The sequence below is a fragment of the Manacus vitellinus genome, unplaced genomic scaffold (assembly GCF_001715985.3).
Source record: "Manacus vitellinus isolate BGI_N305 unplaced genomic scaffold, ASM171598v3 scaffold_36_pilon, whole genome shotgun sequence".
In the NCBI taxonomy this organism is placed as follows: Eukaryota; Metazoa; Chordata; class Aves; order Passeriformes; family Pipridae; genus Manacus; species Manacus vitellinus.
In genome coordinates, this window is record NW_021940508.1 from 4,951,033 (window position 1) to 4,966,873 (window position 15,841).

Sequence of the window (15,841 nt, forward strand, 5' to 3'; positions counted from 1 at the left end):
CAAAAAAAGAAGTGAGTTAATGTTTCTATTAATAAAAGTCAAGACTATGTTGGGTTTTTCGAAGCAAAGAAATAAGAAAGAAATTCTTAAGCCTTGGACCTGTATTTACGTAAGCAACTATTCAGTCTGCTGCTTTTAACAGTGTCTGTTAGGGCAGTACATCAGGATGAAATAAATAAGCTACAAAAAAGCATGATTTAATCATGCTAATTTTTCCAAACGTAGCTAAATTTCCATGCTATTACTTTAGATGATCTCCAGATCAATCCAAAACATTTACAGAAAACACACCTGTTTCATTATGTCAAGGTATTTCAATATTGCAGATTAGCTAGAAAACATTTTAACTCAAGTAGTCGAATTCCTATATTAAATCTTATATTTAGTATTTTTTTCTCCTTTCTGATGAACGAATAAATTTGCTTTTTGGCATTTCTTAATAAGCGATATCTTCTGTATGATAATATTGCTATTTTAGGTACACTTAGGTTAAGGTAACTAAAGTTCCTGGACATTTAGTTTCACACATGGTTAAACCATTTTTTATGATTGGGTACTTTTGCTTGAACTGGATTTCTCAGAATTTTGAATTTCTGGGGGTGTTTTGGTTTGTTAGTTGGCTTATTAACTCATCTGAAAAAATTTTGATTTTTGAATCTGTTTTGACACAGCTGTTTTCCTGGGGGAAAAGTGTTATCTCATGGGTATCCTGGTTTGACTGTAATGCCTCTGCTTTTCAACTGAATTGTGTTGCTTGGCCAGGTCACATGTTCATTGCTGTATCTACAGTCACATTAATTTCATTGTGCACCCAGCCACCGATCAGGATGAAGTTCTGTATTTCCTGATAGGATGTAATAATTATCATGATGGTAATGACTCTGTCACCCATTAACTGGCCTTTCTTTATTCAACCTCTCCATTGCCAGAAAGGAAATAATATAGGTAAATAATGCTGAAATCACTGCAATTTGATCTGGGTGCTGTGGGCTTAGTTACTTGGTCCCCACAGCCTGCTGTTGACAGTGAGCTTTTTTCATTAGCAATAGTAATCTGAAGACACTTTTTCCCCGTAGATCTATGTGTGACCTTCTCCCGGTCTAGCCTGGGTGGCTGGTAACTCTCTGTCCTTTGGATGCTGTGAGACTGAGCACTGCTATACTTGCCCTTGCAGGAGCAGTGCAGGGTTTAAGGATTGTCTCCATAAATGGCATGGAATACCGTAGGTTTTGTTGTTACCTTAACCTCAAGCTAGGTTAGAGTTCGTACACTGAAAAGTTCAGTTTGGATGAAGTCTGTAAGAAGAGATGAACAAAAAATGAGAAGACAGATATGCACATTCCTTAGATGCATACGAGAACTCAGCTCTTCGCTGTACCGTCCCTCTAGATGTTTGCAGCCTTCTGATTCAGCAGACGCTGTTCATGGAAGAGATCCTGTTAGCAAGAGGACATACTTGCTTTTATGTCTCTGACTCATTACTGGAGTCGATTCTGACTGTAATTGTGCTCTGCTTTTGGAACTTTTGAGTCATGGTATGATTACATTTTCCAGAAACTTAGTCTTAAGTGTTTTGAACTCACTTTGTCTGATTCGTGACTGAATCATAGCTTGAGAAAGTTGTCACTGCTCTTAAGACTTAGACACCTTCAGCTGTTAACAGTGTAGGTGTCAATGTCTTCATATATCAATATCTTCATATGTTATTATTTCAGATTATCTTCATGCTGAGGTGACATAGAGGTATAGTTGAATAGTTGCAACCCATCCAAAGTTTTTTATGTTTATGACTTCTACAAGCTGTTGAATAAAAAAACTTTTCAGTAAGTCAGAGAAGCTGGAGAGAACCTGCTATGGAGATCTGTTAGTAACGCACAGGTTGAGAAAGCTAAACAGGAAGATGGAGTAGAGGTTGGAGAGAAATTCACTGAACATTCAATAATTTTGTAAACAGTATCTGTGTTGCAATCTATCAAAAGAGTTTTAAAAGGAAACAAGCAATAGAAACATGATTATGCGAGAATCTAAGACAGAATGTAACAAAGCCTGACCTTTAGTTAAAGTTGTGCAGGTTTGCACCAAGAGCTAGGAAGTGGTCTTAGCCATAGCAACTGTAACACAGCTTTTAGGTTTAAACTGTGGCTCCCGGCCCTACTTTGCACTAGTGTTTGCCCTCCCTTAAAGGTACCCGAGTAAAGTCTGTGACAGTCTGTTCTTTTTTGTGCAGAACAATATTGCTGTGCGTAACAGATGTTTGATACACTGTGGGAGTGTAGATTTTTCACAGTTTTGGGTCATAAGCTCTGTATATTTTTTTTTTAGCAAACAGGTATCTACAGCTCAGCAGGGGAGGAAGCAACGTAAGTGTCTTTTTAAACACAACGTGGAACCCATAGTTAGGTGTTGTGGTACAACCAATCAGCTGGAGTGATTAGATGTTGTTTTTTATCTCCAGTTTTGGAATCCAACACGATGGAAAAGAGAATGACTGTGAGCCTGTTGGAAAACGCCCATATATTATGTCCCGACAGTTGCAATATGATCCTACTCCACTCACCTGGTCGCAGTGCAGCAAGGAGTACATCACGCGTTTCCTAGAGTGAGTGAGCAGGTGGTAGCATTTGCCTGAATTGAGTACAGCTTAGTATGAAATGTTTATGTGGAGTTTAAAGTAAATCTTGTACTATTATATTGATAAATGGGCGGGGGAGCGGTTTAGTATGCTTGAGTTAATTAGTATGGAAGGCATAGCACAAGTTCTGTTATAGTCCTGTTGTCTGGAAGTGAGCTCAAGTCTGTCCTATTGGCTCAGGTTTGGTGCAATCTACAGCTTTTTGCAGTTACCAGGAAGAAAGGAGCCTTTCCAGCAACACTTGACAAAACTTTATAGAGTTTGCCTTTGGCCACAACGACATGTGCTTGGCTTCAATGACATGTTCTTTTTAAGGGCAGCAGTATGGTATAACTTTAACTGGAATGTTATACCAGTTAACATTCTCTGAAACCACTTTGCAAGCCATAATGATCTCATGATATTTCCGCTTTGACAAGCTGTATTTTGCCTTTGTAAACCATCCCTTACTAGATGAAGTAACTAATTTGTTAGCAGCACTGCAGCATAACTTAGCTGGAATCTGGAAGTGTTATTTCCAAAGGCCATAAGCAAGATTACCTTTAAGAGTTAGATGTTGTAAGTCTGTATAGAAGTGTAATAAAAGCGTGGTGGTAGGGTTTTTTTTTTTAATATGCAGTTTTTGGCTTTTAGCCGAGGGTGGGGATTCTGTCTGGATGATATCCCCCAAAAAGAAGTTTTAAAGTCCCCAGTCATTGCTCCTGGAGTGATTTATGACGTGCACCACCAATGCCAGCTTCAGTATGGTTCCAATGCTACCTTCTGTGAAGATGTGGACGTAAGTGCTCTATGTTTTTCTTCATTCTCCTAATAAAAATTTAAATTTCTTGAGTGGCATGGAAGTGCAGTCAGTGAACCTCAGCCGCTAACTACAAATGCAGCATGTTCAGAATCTCATAGGCTAGATGTACTGGGATTGCCTAACACTGTTTTAATTCTGCTCTGCAGATTCTGGAAGTGAGTTGTAGCACTTTTTGCCTTGTATTTCATCTCTACGAAATCTGAGCCGTATCAATTGTTAAATGCTTGTCCTTTAGCAGTGGAGTAATTTTGTTTTCAAACTTATAATACTGATCTTTTGTAAATTACCAATGCAGATTAAATCTCATTTAAAAAAAATTCTTCAACTCTACTCAGCTTCCAACTGACCAAATCACTCTGGAAACAAATCGTTAGTTCCAGGAAGAGTTTTCTGAAGAAATCAGGGTTGTGCTCTCTGATTTTTCACACTTTCAATGGTCTAAAAATAAAAGAATGTTTTAGCCCATGTGAAAAATATTTATTTTGTAAAATCTTTATTTTCCCATCAAACATTAGGTTTTTTATGCAGAAATGCATAGTTTGCAGTGTACCCACCCTGGGGTCTGTCTCACAGAACAGCAAAACAGTGTTGTTTGAAGATGCAAGAGAGCAGTATAGTCACAGCAATGCAACTCTCAAAAGATCTAGGAGCCACTGCAGAGTAACAGATTATATTAGCTAAGGTGCAGTGGTATGCTATTTTACCTGTACCTGGCATGTCCAGAGCTCTTTGGGTCTGTAACAGCATTTTCCTACGTAGAGCAGTTCAGAAACAGTGTTTTCAAGTGCTAGCCTAGCTAAGAGATCACTAAATTTTGCAGCAATGTGCAGTAAATATTGGAGATAGCATCCAGCTTGCTCGTCCTGTTAGACACAGAAGGGGTGCTTTGGCTCTCAGCAGTGCTGGTATGAGCACAGCTATGGACTGGGGACTGCTCATGTTGACTGTTTATTCCATTCAGATAATTATGTGTATCTTCATCTACCGTTCTATTAGGGAAATTATTTCTGATTAATCTTTTCAACCTTAATAGATAACGTGATTACCAGTCTTGAACTGCAACTACTGAATCTGAAGCAGGTATTGAAAGATTGCTTTCATTACCTGCTGTTCCAGTTTCCTCAGTTACTGTAATTTGTCTGTTGGTACAGATAGAAAATTAAGATGTAATTTTGCAGTATTGGTTCAGTCTGTCTCTACTTGGTTTTGAACCTAATAGGCCTTTACATTCGACATCTCCTGATTAACCAATTTTACAGCTAGACATATGTCACAAAATAAAGTGGTATCATCTCATTTTGCGTTTTACTGAGAGGCCTGTATTTTGCTGGCAGCTGCACTGGCAAGAGATGGAATTGTGAATAGTACAGTCTAACTGGAATGTTGAATCATCAGTATTGTCCTTTTTTCTATGAGGTCTGACTGTTGTTTGCCTTTCCTCTATTCACTTAATCTTGCTCACTGACAAGGCTACTTTTGTTTTATAACATTTAATGTCTGGCTGAATTTGATCCACACGTTCTTTTTGAGAGAAGAATCTACATTTAGCTGAAGATGCCCTAGGGGTCAGTGATTACACTTAGCAAAAATAATGTTTATAATTCAGATAGTGTTTTCCACAAACCATTTAGGTTCATGGAAAATTCTCTAAGCCTGATCCTGAAGTACATAAATAATGTCCTTCTAATAAGGTAAAGAAAAACAAAATAAATATTAGGTGGAGGAATTTTCCAAGTCATAGCTAGATCCACGGCTTCCTATAGAATGGTCTGTAGGAGCTCAAATTCCTCATCTTATTATCCTCTCTTTATATCCAAAACTTGCACTGACTTCTGTGACACCAGGTTTATTTGGATTCAGACTGTAATCTGATAGATTGGGTGTAAAGTGTATATTCATGCTGCTGATGAATAAAAAACACTTGCATTACAGTGAGTCCATGGTAGTCATGAATTTCTGCCTGTTACCTCCAAAGGCACACAGTAAATGGATCATTATCTCATACTGTTGTTATTTCGATATTCTTAAGGATGGAGAGAAGCTCTGATACATGGAGATCAATATGGAAAAATCCTTGCAAAGCTGAAGAATTTCCTCTGTAAACTCTTGACTTTGAAGTCTATGGGTACACCTCATAAAAAAGTAACTGCCAGTGGAAAGCTGTGTTCAATTTCTGTGCCAGTTTCTTGGGTATCTGAGGCACAGTGCAAGAGTACACTTTATACATTAAAAACTTAAAACATGTTCTATATACAAGAGTAAAAGATGAACTTCATAATGAGAGAAAGTTCATCAGCTGGAACACTTGAGTAGCTCTGCCTTAAGAACCTGACAATAGTGGCTTCACAAAAAGTTAGTGATGCCACCTTTGAACTGCAAAACAAAGTTTGACTTGTGTACATTGCCTTAAAACAGCTAAGAGAGCCAAGATTCAGTGCCCCAGATGTATTTCAACTGAAGATTTGGAGTGCTTTGAGATTTTCTGGGCTATCAACTTTTTTTCGGTGCTCTAGATGAACAGGGTGAACACACAATGGAGAAAGTAAATAAAAGGAACTCTCTGAAAGCCCAAACTTAGCTATTTTAGATAGAAGCAAATCAGAAATGAGCAGCCAGGTTTTGCATTCCCACTTGGCCAAACATTTCTGCTAGCTCTTTGGGGCTGCATTTTTGCAAGTGCCCAGTTTATATGTTGGCTCCCAAATCTGGAATGTGACTTGCTCTGAGAATCCCAAGGGGAGATGCTAATGGCATCCGTCTTATCAACTCCTTTTTCTAATGACACAGCTGCCCCTGCTTCACTGGTTCATGCAGCCAGCTCTGTTCCCTTTCCAGTGAGGGACTCTGCAGTCCAAATAGCCTCAGTCAAGACCTGGCCCAGAGCCCCTGGGCTTTTTCTTCTGTTGTTTCAGTTGGGAATGCACAGTCTCCCCGAGAGCCTTGGTTTCTCTAGCTTGGAAGTGGTTTTTCACACAAAGCCCCTGATCATTCAGGAATTCCCAAACATGGGGGGCTCCTGTGTGTCAAATGAGAGAAGCTGGTATACATGGGAACTGAGGAGGGAGGAATAGCCCTCATTGTCTATCCTTACTCTCTAGAGAATAGTTCTGATTGAGTGCAGCTGATTTGATATATGGTAGATGTAATGTTTCTTGCCCTGCTTGCTTTGTTGACTCTCAGGAGTTTCTGTCTCTTCTGTGGAGTTGACCACTGCACATGGAGCAGCAGCTAGAATCTTGTGCTTTACTGGCAATCAATTGTACAGAACTGGCACCAGTTTCTGAGTTGCTTAATATGTAGATGTCGATGTCCGCTAATCAGAGACCTTACTCTACACGGCCCATTATGCTTTTTTCTCTGCCAGATAGCCTGGACTGTTTTTTTTAAGATAATTTCCCTGCCATCTGCTTAGCTGATGTTTTAAGAGACCTGATCACTTTTTCCTCATCTAGTTTTGGGACCTCCATTAATATTAGCTGGCTGTTGTACTTGGAGACATGATATTGTTTGTATACTTACCCGGCTGGCTGCTGTAACTTTCTTTGATTTTGCTGTGTATTTTCAGGCAGAGAGCAATGCAAAATTGAACATTGTATTTGTTAGTACTCATCAAATGAAAAAGTACAATCTTCTGTTCACCTGAGCTATAAAAAGTAGTGGCCAAAGTCAGTTAAGCCATTGCTGGGAGCAGCTGGGAGCTGAGCAGCCAATGAGGAGAATATTTGTACTTACATAGCTCAGAGAATGCACTTGATAGTATTTACCATTATTTGTCAAATACTCCCTCCTTGTACAGTAAGAACAACTACCTAAATTTGGACCCTTGGTGGGTCCTAACTTGTGGAAAGCCCCAAACGTTTTCCTCTGGAAATACAACCCTTACAAGGATTTGTAAGTGGTTGTACAAAACTGAAGGAGACTTTCAAAAATCCTGGCCAGAGGAGTTCAGCCCTGCTTCAGATTGCTGCGATTTTCTTTCTTTTTCAGAACCTTTGCCAAACACTCTGGTGCTCGGTGAAAGGCTCCTGCCGCTCCAAACTGGATGCAGCTGCGGATGGCACTCGGTGTGGAGAAAACAAGGTGACTGTGAGCCACGCTGCTGGCAAGCTGTGCTGCCTGCAAAAGGGCGGCTGAGGAGTCATGAATAGCTCTGCCATTGTTCAGAGTGAAAGAAGGTCATCCTGTGACATCTCCATTCACATTTCCACTTAAGTGGAACTGAAATAACCTTCAGAACCGAAGTGACGAATAATTCACAGTAACATTTCCTGTGATAATGATCTTAAGCTGCTTGTGCTTTCTCTTCTCTCCTCAGTGGTGCTTCTCTGGTGAGTGTATTACAGTAGGCAAGACTCCCGAAGTAATCCATGGCGGATGGGGGATTTGGTCATCCTGGTCCCATTGCACAAGAACCTGTGGGGCAGGAGTTCAAAGCGCAGAGAGACCCTGCGATAACCCAGAGTAAGCTGAGTGCACAGGCTTTTCTTACCTTTTATTCAACATCCTTCAGGTACTTAGGACACTGTAAGCTCTTTTGTATGAGACTCTTACTGGCAGGTGCCACACCAACACAGACCATGAAACCTCCTTCCCAGTTAAGCATACCTCTGTGAAATTCAGCTGGCTCATCTTTTGCAATAGTCATCTTGTTCTTTAATCCTCACCCTCCGTGGACCTTATTTCTACACAAAATCAAAACCCCCAAACCCTATTGTTTAGCATTCAGGCTTTGCAGAAATTATGTAAATACTATTTTATTAGTACTGCAATGAGTAAATAAATGTCCTCAAGCACCAGCTGAGAGCAATATCTATCCAATCTGACCCTGAGAACTCATCTTTCATGTTTTGTTTTAGTCAACAGCTTTGTTTGAGCTTCAGATACGTGAGTTGTCAGGTACAGAACATGAAAGGCAGAATTAGCGGATACATATCTGAGTTAATGACTCTACATCTCATTTTCAGAAATTACTAAAAGGGTGCCTAACAGCAGAAATAATTTGTCTTTTCTGAGCAAACTGTCAAATGTTCTGGAAAGTATGGGATTTTAGGGGGTCCCTTTGATAAGTTAATTTCTTGTGAGCTCAGCCAGGTAGTGCCAAACACTACTTTGGGATACATAGATTTTTGTGCTCCATAATGAGGTGTTTGAGTACTTAAACATGTGAGCAGTATCTCTGTGCTGTAAAGGATTCAGATTCACCTTGCTGTGCCATTGGAACCTGAAATATATTCTTTGTTTAAAATTATTTTTTTACACAGAGTCTGAGGTCCCAATCTCATTGTTCCTTTTGTAGACCACAGTTTGGAGGAGACTACTGCACTGGAGAAAGGAAACGCTATCGCATGTGTAACATCAACCCCTGTCCCAAAGACTTGCCAACCTTTCGTCAGATGCAATGCAGTGAATTTGACACAGTTCCCTACCAGAATGAATTCTACCACTGGGTTCCCGTTTATAACACAGGTATGAAGCTACAAATATTTTTTTAATGTTTTATATAAAAAGTCAAAATTACAGACCATGAGAAACCATTTTGAGGGCAAGAAGTCACTAAATTGTATGTCTTTTAATTAATTAGAAAAATCTGGTGTGCCTTTGTGTGCAATTGTACTTTTTGTTTGTACACAAAGGCAGTGGTTCTCTACACGTAGGTGTTTTTTCAGAGCTCTGGCGATAATGGCTGTAACTAGTCCAGTTCCTGGGAAGAAGAACTGAGCACTAAGAAAAGCTGTTGAAATCATGTCTGTGCTCGTTGTTTGTGGTAGGCCTAACCCATCTTTTCCAGTGTCAACCACTGAACAAGGGGTAGCGGAGTGTAGAGCTGCATGTTTGGGCCTGCAGGCATCACCGTACCCACTATGCAGAACTGTTCCACTGCACAAATGTGTCTTTACTATTTCCAAACTCAGATCTGCATGGTAGGTGTACCTGGCACCACACTGAAGAAGTAATATCTCAACAGGTTCAGTATCATGCTGCTGTGTATTGTAGAGACAGAGTTGATGACTCTACCTTATAACTTGCTTTGTAACAGCTAGTTAAGAAATACAAGCATAATAGTTATTATATGCAGTATATTATATATATTATATGCAGTATATTATATATGCAGTTTGATTCTTGGTGTGTACATAAATGTAAGGTGTAGATTATCCAGTAGAATCACTGGATAATCATTGGATAAAGTAGAATTGTTAGGGTTGAAAGGGACCTCTGGAGCTCATCCAGTCCAACCCCCCTGCCAAGGCAGGGTTACCTAGAGCAGGTTACACAGGAACACTTGAACACAGGAACAAGTGGGGTTTGAATGTCTCCAGAGAGATGCTCTTGGACATTCCTATTCCTATTTTTATTCCTATTTTCTTTTTCTATTCCTATTTCCTTATTCCTATTCCTATTCCAGTTCTGTGCCACCTTCAACCTAAAGAGGTTGAGGTAAGACTTCTTGTGTTTTAGTTCTTTGGCCTTTGCTCCTTGTCCTGTTGCTGGGCACCACTGAAAAGAGTCTGACACTGTCTTCTTGGCACCTGCCTTTGAAATACTTACATGAATTAATGAGATCTCCTCTAGGTCTTCTCTAGGCTAATCAGGCCCAGCTCCTGCAGTCTCTCCTCGTAAGAGAGATGCTTGAGACCCTTATTCATCTCTGTGGCCTCCACTGGACTCTATCCAGTAGTTCCTTGTCTTTCTGGTACTGAGGAGCCAAGAACTGAACTCAGTACTCCAGATGTGGCCTCACCAGGGCCTAGTAGGAAGGAGAGGATCACCTCCCTTGATCTGCTGGCCACACTCTTCCCAGTGCACCCCAGGATACCACTGGCCCTCCTGGCAGCAAAGCCATACTTACTGGCTCGTGGTCAGCTTGCCACATCCACCAAAAGTCCCAAGTCCTTCTCTGCAGAGCTGCTCTGCAGACCCCAGCCTGGGCTGGTACTTGGGATTATTCCTACCCAAGTGCAGGACTCTACACTTGCCCTTGTTGAACCTCATTAGAATTTTCTCCAGCCAGCTTTTCAGCCTACAGAAGTCCCACTGAATGGCAGCACAGCCTTCAGGTGTATCAGTCACTCTCCCCAGCTTCATATCATCACCAAACTTGCTAGCAGTGTATTTTTTATGAAAAAATAAGCCGGTTAAGGTAGTGAAGATCAAGGTTAAAGTTCCAGTTTCATTTGTCAATAGTATTTTTCAGCATGTTCATTGCATTTTCAGTTATTGGGAGTTTTGAATTGGTTTCCTATATTTCAGCTTACTGAAATCTAATTTCATCTTTCAATTTCATCTAAAAAACTGCAGATGAACCCAGAGCAGACAGACTTCTAGGAAAATTTCCAATGAAAGAAAATATGGTTAATAGAAAAAGCTTTTTTTTTTTTTGGAAGGACTCCCATTAGAACCCTGGCAAATGATAACAGCCTAAGGTCGAGACCAAAACCAAACTCTTAAAACATTTTCTGCAGTCACCTGCCATTGAAATTAGAGTTCCAGACCTCTCTTAATCAGGATGTACCACTGCAGGGTACAGCCTTGGCTTTGTTCATGTCCTCTCTTGGGCAGTGCTACAGAAGTGGTAGTTCTGCGTGTGCACTAGATGCAGAAGGTCTGTTTTTAAAGGGCATTAAGAATCATGAAACAAATGCTTCCTGCACACTGTAAGGCATAGCATTTTAAAAGTAAATGCTTCCTAATGAGTCTGATATATTTCATCTGGAACATCCTTTGCAAAATCCTTCAAGTACCAAGAAAACGTCTTTTTCTGTGACTTAAAAAGCTTTTCAGCTGTTTTCGCCTATTTTCTCAGCAGCCAGAATTTCAGCCTATGTGTTTTCCCCATTATCTATGAGGTCCTTAATATTTGCACTTTCAGTCTTACACTCTATTAACAGCATTTGAAGTGTTTTCTTGCTGCTAAACTCTAAACTTAAAATAATACTGGCTTCCTCACACAGTCAGGCTCTCCTAGTAACACTCGTATAAGCAGAGAGTTGGACAAATTCTGTGCTGGTCCTTCATCTGACATCATAATTGTATAGCTGAGGGTGGATGGTTCTTATGGGCACACTTCCCCCACAAAACTAAGCTGGTTTTGAGACTTACCTACAATGTCCACCATGTTGTGAGTACACACTGTCAGTGTATACCAGTTTCCCTTACTTTCTCCCTTTACTTGTGCGATCCAATATTAAAGATTTTTAACAGTATTCTGTCAATACTTTAGCTTGCTGCCAAGAAGGTTTTGGCTTTTCTGCTGGGTTAATCCTGGCTGGACACCAGACACCAACTAAAGCCAGTGTGTCACTCCCTTCCTAGGCTGGACAGGGGAGAGAGAATATAACAAAAGGCTTGGTGGTCAAGATAAGAGCAAGGAGAGATCACTCTCTGGCTACTATCATGGGCAAAACAGGCTCGACTTGGGGAAATGAGTTTAATGTATTACCAATCAAATCAGAGAAGAGTAATGAGAAATAAAAACCAAACTCTAAAACACCTTCCATCCACTCCTCTCTTCTTCCCAGGCTTAACTTGACTCTTAATTTTGTCTGTCTCTTCCCCCACAGCAGAGTAGTGGGATGTAGAATGGGGACTGTGGAACTTCAGCTCTGGCACCTGGAACACTTTCTCCCCCTCCTCCTTCACTGACCTTGGTGCCTGCAGAGCAGTTCCTCTCACACATTCTCACTCCTCTCTCCTGACTGCAGTTGTGCAGCAGTTTTTTTCCGTTTCTTAAATACATTATCCCAGAAGTGCTGCCACCCTCGCTGGTGGGTTTGGCCTTGACCAGCAGCAGGACCATCTTGTATCTGTCTGGCATTGGCTCTGTCAGACATGGGGGAAGCTTCTGGCAGCTTCTCACAGAAGCCTCCCCTGCAGCCCTCCCCACTACCAGAATCTTGCCACGCAAACCCAATACAGCTTGTGTTTTAGTGCCAGTCATTTTAAATCCTGTCATGCTGCACATGGGATATAAGGGGAAAAGAAAAGTAAGCTTTCCTAAACCCTGAGTACACATACAGATTTTGCGTGGATGTGTCAAGCTGAGGAGATGAATTCCTGAGCTAGACATTCTGTGACATTTTAGATATTCTGTGTTCCTTCATCCTGCTGGAAAAAACAGTAAATTATCTGGATGGTCACAACTCCATCTTCTGGCTTTAATTTCGTAGTTTACGTAAAGCAGTTATAGTAAATGTCACATAACTAAACAGTCTTTTCTGTTGTGTAAATTGTACCTTCACAAGAGGACGAAGACTTTTTTTGAATAGCTTATGATTTAGTATACAATGATGCAACAAACAGCTTTAATAAACAGCCTGGCAGAGAAGTAGTAAATTATATCTTGCTATTACCTAGGGTGCCTATGTTTAAGGTTCCAGTACAGAATTTTCTGTTTTAAATGACTTTGTACCTGTTGGGAAACTCACATAGTCCTTTTATGGAATTGTTGTGGATTGCAGAAACATATGTGCTCAAGCTGGAACCTTTGAGTATCTCTGGGAGCCTTAAAATGATGAGGACTTTCAAGTTCAAGGGTGACTAAACCATCCAGCAGCTCTAAGCAGGATATTTGCTGAATTTTTTTCATGACCCAGGCCCCTATTCTGTCAGTTTAGTCAGACTTTGGGGCTAATCTACTTCTCTTGCCATCAGGCTGACCCCACATTTGTTTATTTCATACCATTGACAAATTCCATTTATATGAATCTGATAGCTTCTCAGGGTTTAACTTCCATGTACAAGACCATGTGACTAACCTTATTATCATGAAACTTTAGTATTCTGTAACAACCTTTATTTTCTCAATCGGTGCCAGGATCATTTAATATACTGTCAGATAGGGGTTGTGTTGTTAAACTGTTTTAAATTTCGTATTTATTTCAAAATATGTCTGTGTATCAAGTAAGATCAGTTCTCATACAGTCACAGGGGCTGAGCTAATAATGTTTCTGCTGTCACTGTTTTAAAATAAAAGTAGTTTCTTTTGGAGTTCCAAACTTGGTTAAAGTGATCAAGTAGCTTCACCTGAGCTTCTTTCCCCCCATTTTGTCCATGTTTGGTAATTGTCTTTTCTAATTTTCTTTGGTTTGGATTTCCACAGCTAATTCTGAGTTCTCATAGAGGTGAGGGTTTGAAGAGAAGAGGCCCACCTCTTTTCTTCCTTGTGAAGGAGGGAAAAACATTGAAGCCTTATCTTCTGCCGACAGACACATTAATTACATCCTTCTTAGTCAGGTTAAGCTGGATCCTTTTTGCATGGGAGCTCATGGGAGTCAGCTACGAGGTAAACAAATTTAAATTGGGAAGGAAATACATTCCTTTCTAGTTATCTTCATGTTGTTCTGTTTGCACACGGTGAATCTGAACTTTGTTATAGTATAGATAGGGGGGAAAAAAATCGCATGCCAGCTTTGCTGGCTTGCTTCCTCAGTCCATTCTGATTACAGATAAGTCACTGGGCACTTATGGGAACTCTGTGGCTTGGGATTCCATTACATCTGTGTTTCTCCCTTGCATCAGAGGATTGATCTTGTCTCTGGTCAAATTAGCAGTATAATCTTGGTGAAGGACGTGGGCACTACGTAAAAGAATAGATGGAATTTTTCTAGGCTCCTAACTGTTGGTGGCACCTCAGCTGAAATCTTATGTCCAGATAGGAGCAAAGTACTGGCAGAAGGATGCAGCCAACTGGAGGAGGTTTACAGGAGAGCAACGTGGAAGTCAAAAAGTCACTGAGGGACTTTTCTCAAGGATAGGATGTAGAGATAGGACAAAGGGAATGGCTTTAAACTGACAGAGTGCAGGTTTAGATTAGAAATAAGGAAGAAAATCTTGACTGTGAGGGTGGCGAGGCACCAGAACAGGTTGCCCAGAGAAGTTGTGGATGCCACATCCCTGTTCAAGGCCAGATTGGATGGGACCTTGAACAATGTGGTCTAGTGGAAGTTGTCCTTTGGTAGAAGGGATGGATGATCTTTAAGGTCTCTTCCAACCCAAAGCATGCTGTGATTGTGTGATTAGAAAAACATAGATTGAGAAAAGCACCTTTTACTCTGGAAAGGAGGAGAAGGAGACAGTTAAATACCAACTACTCAGAGAAAATTTCAAAGACTATTTAGCAGGCACATCCCTGAGTAGTAGAGATACAGGCTAGCAAGACTGCATGTCTCTGTGCAGTGTTGTGCTCAAGTCTGGAAGAAACTCTTGAGATCCAAGCAGTTCTGTGGCCTTGTTAACTGACTTCACAAAGCTGGACACCCTGATCTTACCAACTTAGTTTGAATGTAGTTCCTCTGCTTTTAAACTTGGATTTGACATCAAGTTTTCTGTCACTGTACCTCATATTTCAGCTTCCCATCCCCTCCACTCAAACAGTACAGGAAACCCCAGAGAGAGACAGATCCAACAGTTCTTCCTGTCCATGAAAGGTATGACAAGCAGAAACAGCCAAAACAGTAGGTGGGAACTTTAGGTTACACATTAAGAAATCTTCACCAATCTAACTATTGGTGGTTAAGTGTTAAGAGCAATTACTTGTAGGGTTTGAGGAATTAATATTATTGTTCTTGATATAAATACAATCTAAGCAGGAGGAGTCTAAGTGGTTTTGATTCTGCTTTGGTGTGGAAGGATGAGTAAAATTCTCTAGGTTTTATGCAAGGAGAAATCATTTCTGTTTAAACAGGAACTCGGTGTGCTTTCTTTGAACAAGGACTTTGTGAACGTGGTCATTACTGAGTGTTCACAGATTGGATCTAGTATTTCATGTGTATGCTGTATTGCAAGAATTTATGTATATTTTGGCCTAAAAGTGTCAGCATGCATTAGTAATTTCTGAAGTAACTGAAACTTAACCAGCTGCTTTAATGAGCTCCTTCTGAACAACCGTGGTGCTCATATTCATCTCAGTTTAGACTTTTCAGGACTGAAATAAGAAAAGAGTCTGAATTCAATGCCAGCCTTCCATCATTTCAGCAAATGTATTTGTTTACATTTCAGGAAATGTATTTGTTTTCCTTGTGTGTGTTTGCTTTCTGAAAATAGATGAAAGTCCTTTTTGCATCTGTTCTGGGTTTAAAACATCAGACTTTTAGAGGACAGTGGCTGATTCTGATACAGTTTATTTATAGTCCTGGAATAATAGACCCAAGGTCCCTGACTTAAACCATAATAAATAATAACGATAGATAAGTAAATAATTTTAGAAAATGAATGGCAAATACAGTGCTAGTATAATTAGGCCCCCTAACCAGCCTTTCTGCAGATGAAAAATCAAATAAATACTGGATAGAACTAAGTTTGTGTGGAGGGAGAAATGCTCTCTCATTTCCAGTGGGGCTCAGTAGAAAATGTATAGAAAGAAAAGCAATGCAAAATTTGTGGGTAGGATCTATTTCAGATCAGTTACT

The 15,841-nt window shown here is 40.3% G+C and overlaps 1 protein-coding gene across 1 annotated transcript in view; it reads left to right on the plus strand.

Moving 5' to 3' along the window:
- The window catches only part of ADAMTS12 (ADAM metallopeptidase with thrombospondin type 1 motif 12), a 137,592-nt gene that overhangs the window by 75,906 nt on the left and 45,845 nt on the right, over window positions 1-15,841 (plus strand). Inside the window, exons 8-12 of the mRNA XM_029961522.1 lie at window positions 2,456-2,599; window positions 3,266-3,410; window positions 7,422-7,514; window positions 7,750-7,895; window positions 8,731-8,900. Coding sequence (XP_029817382.1) covers window positions 2,456-2,599; window positions 3,266-3,410; window positions 7,422-7,514; window positions 7,750-7,895; window positions 8,731-8,900 — 698 coding nt within the window. The remainder of the gene's footprint in view (window positions 1-2,455; window positions 2,600-3,265; window positions 3,411-7,421; window positions 7,515-7,749; window positions 7,896-8,730; window positions 8,901-15,841) is intronic.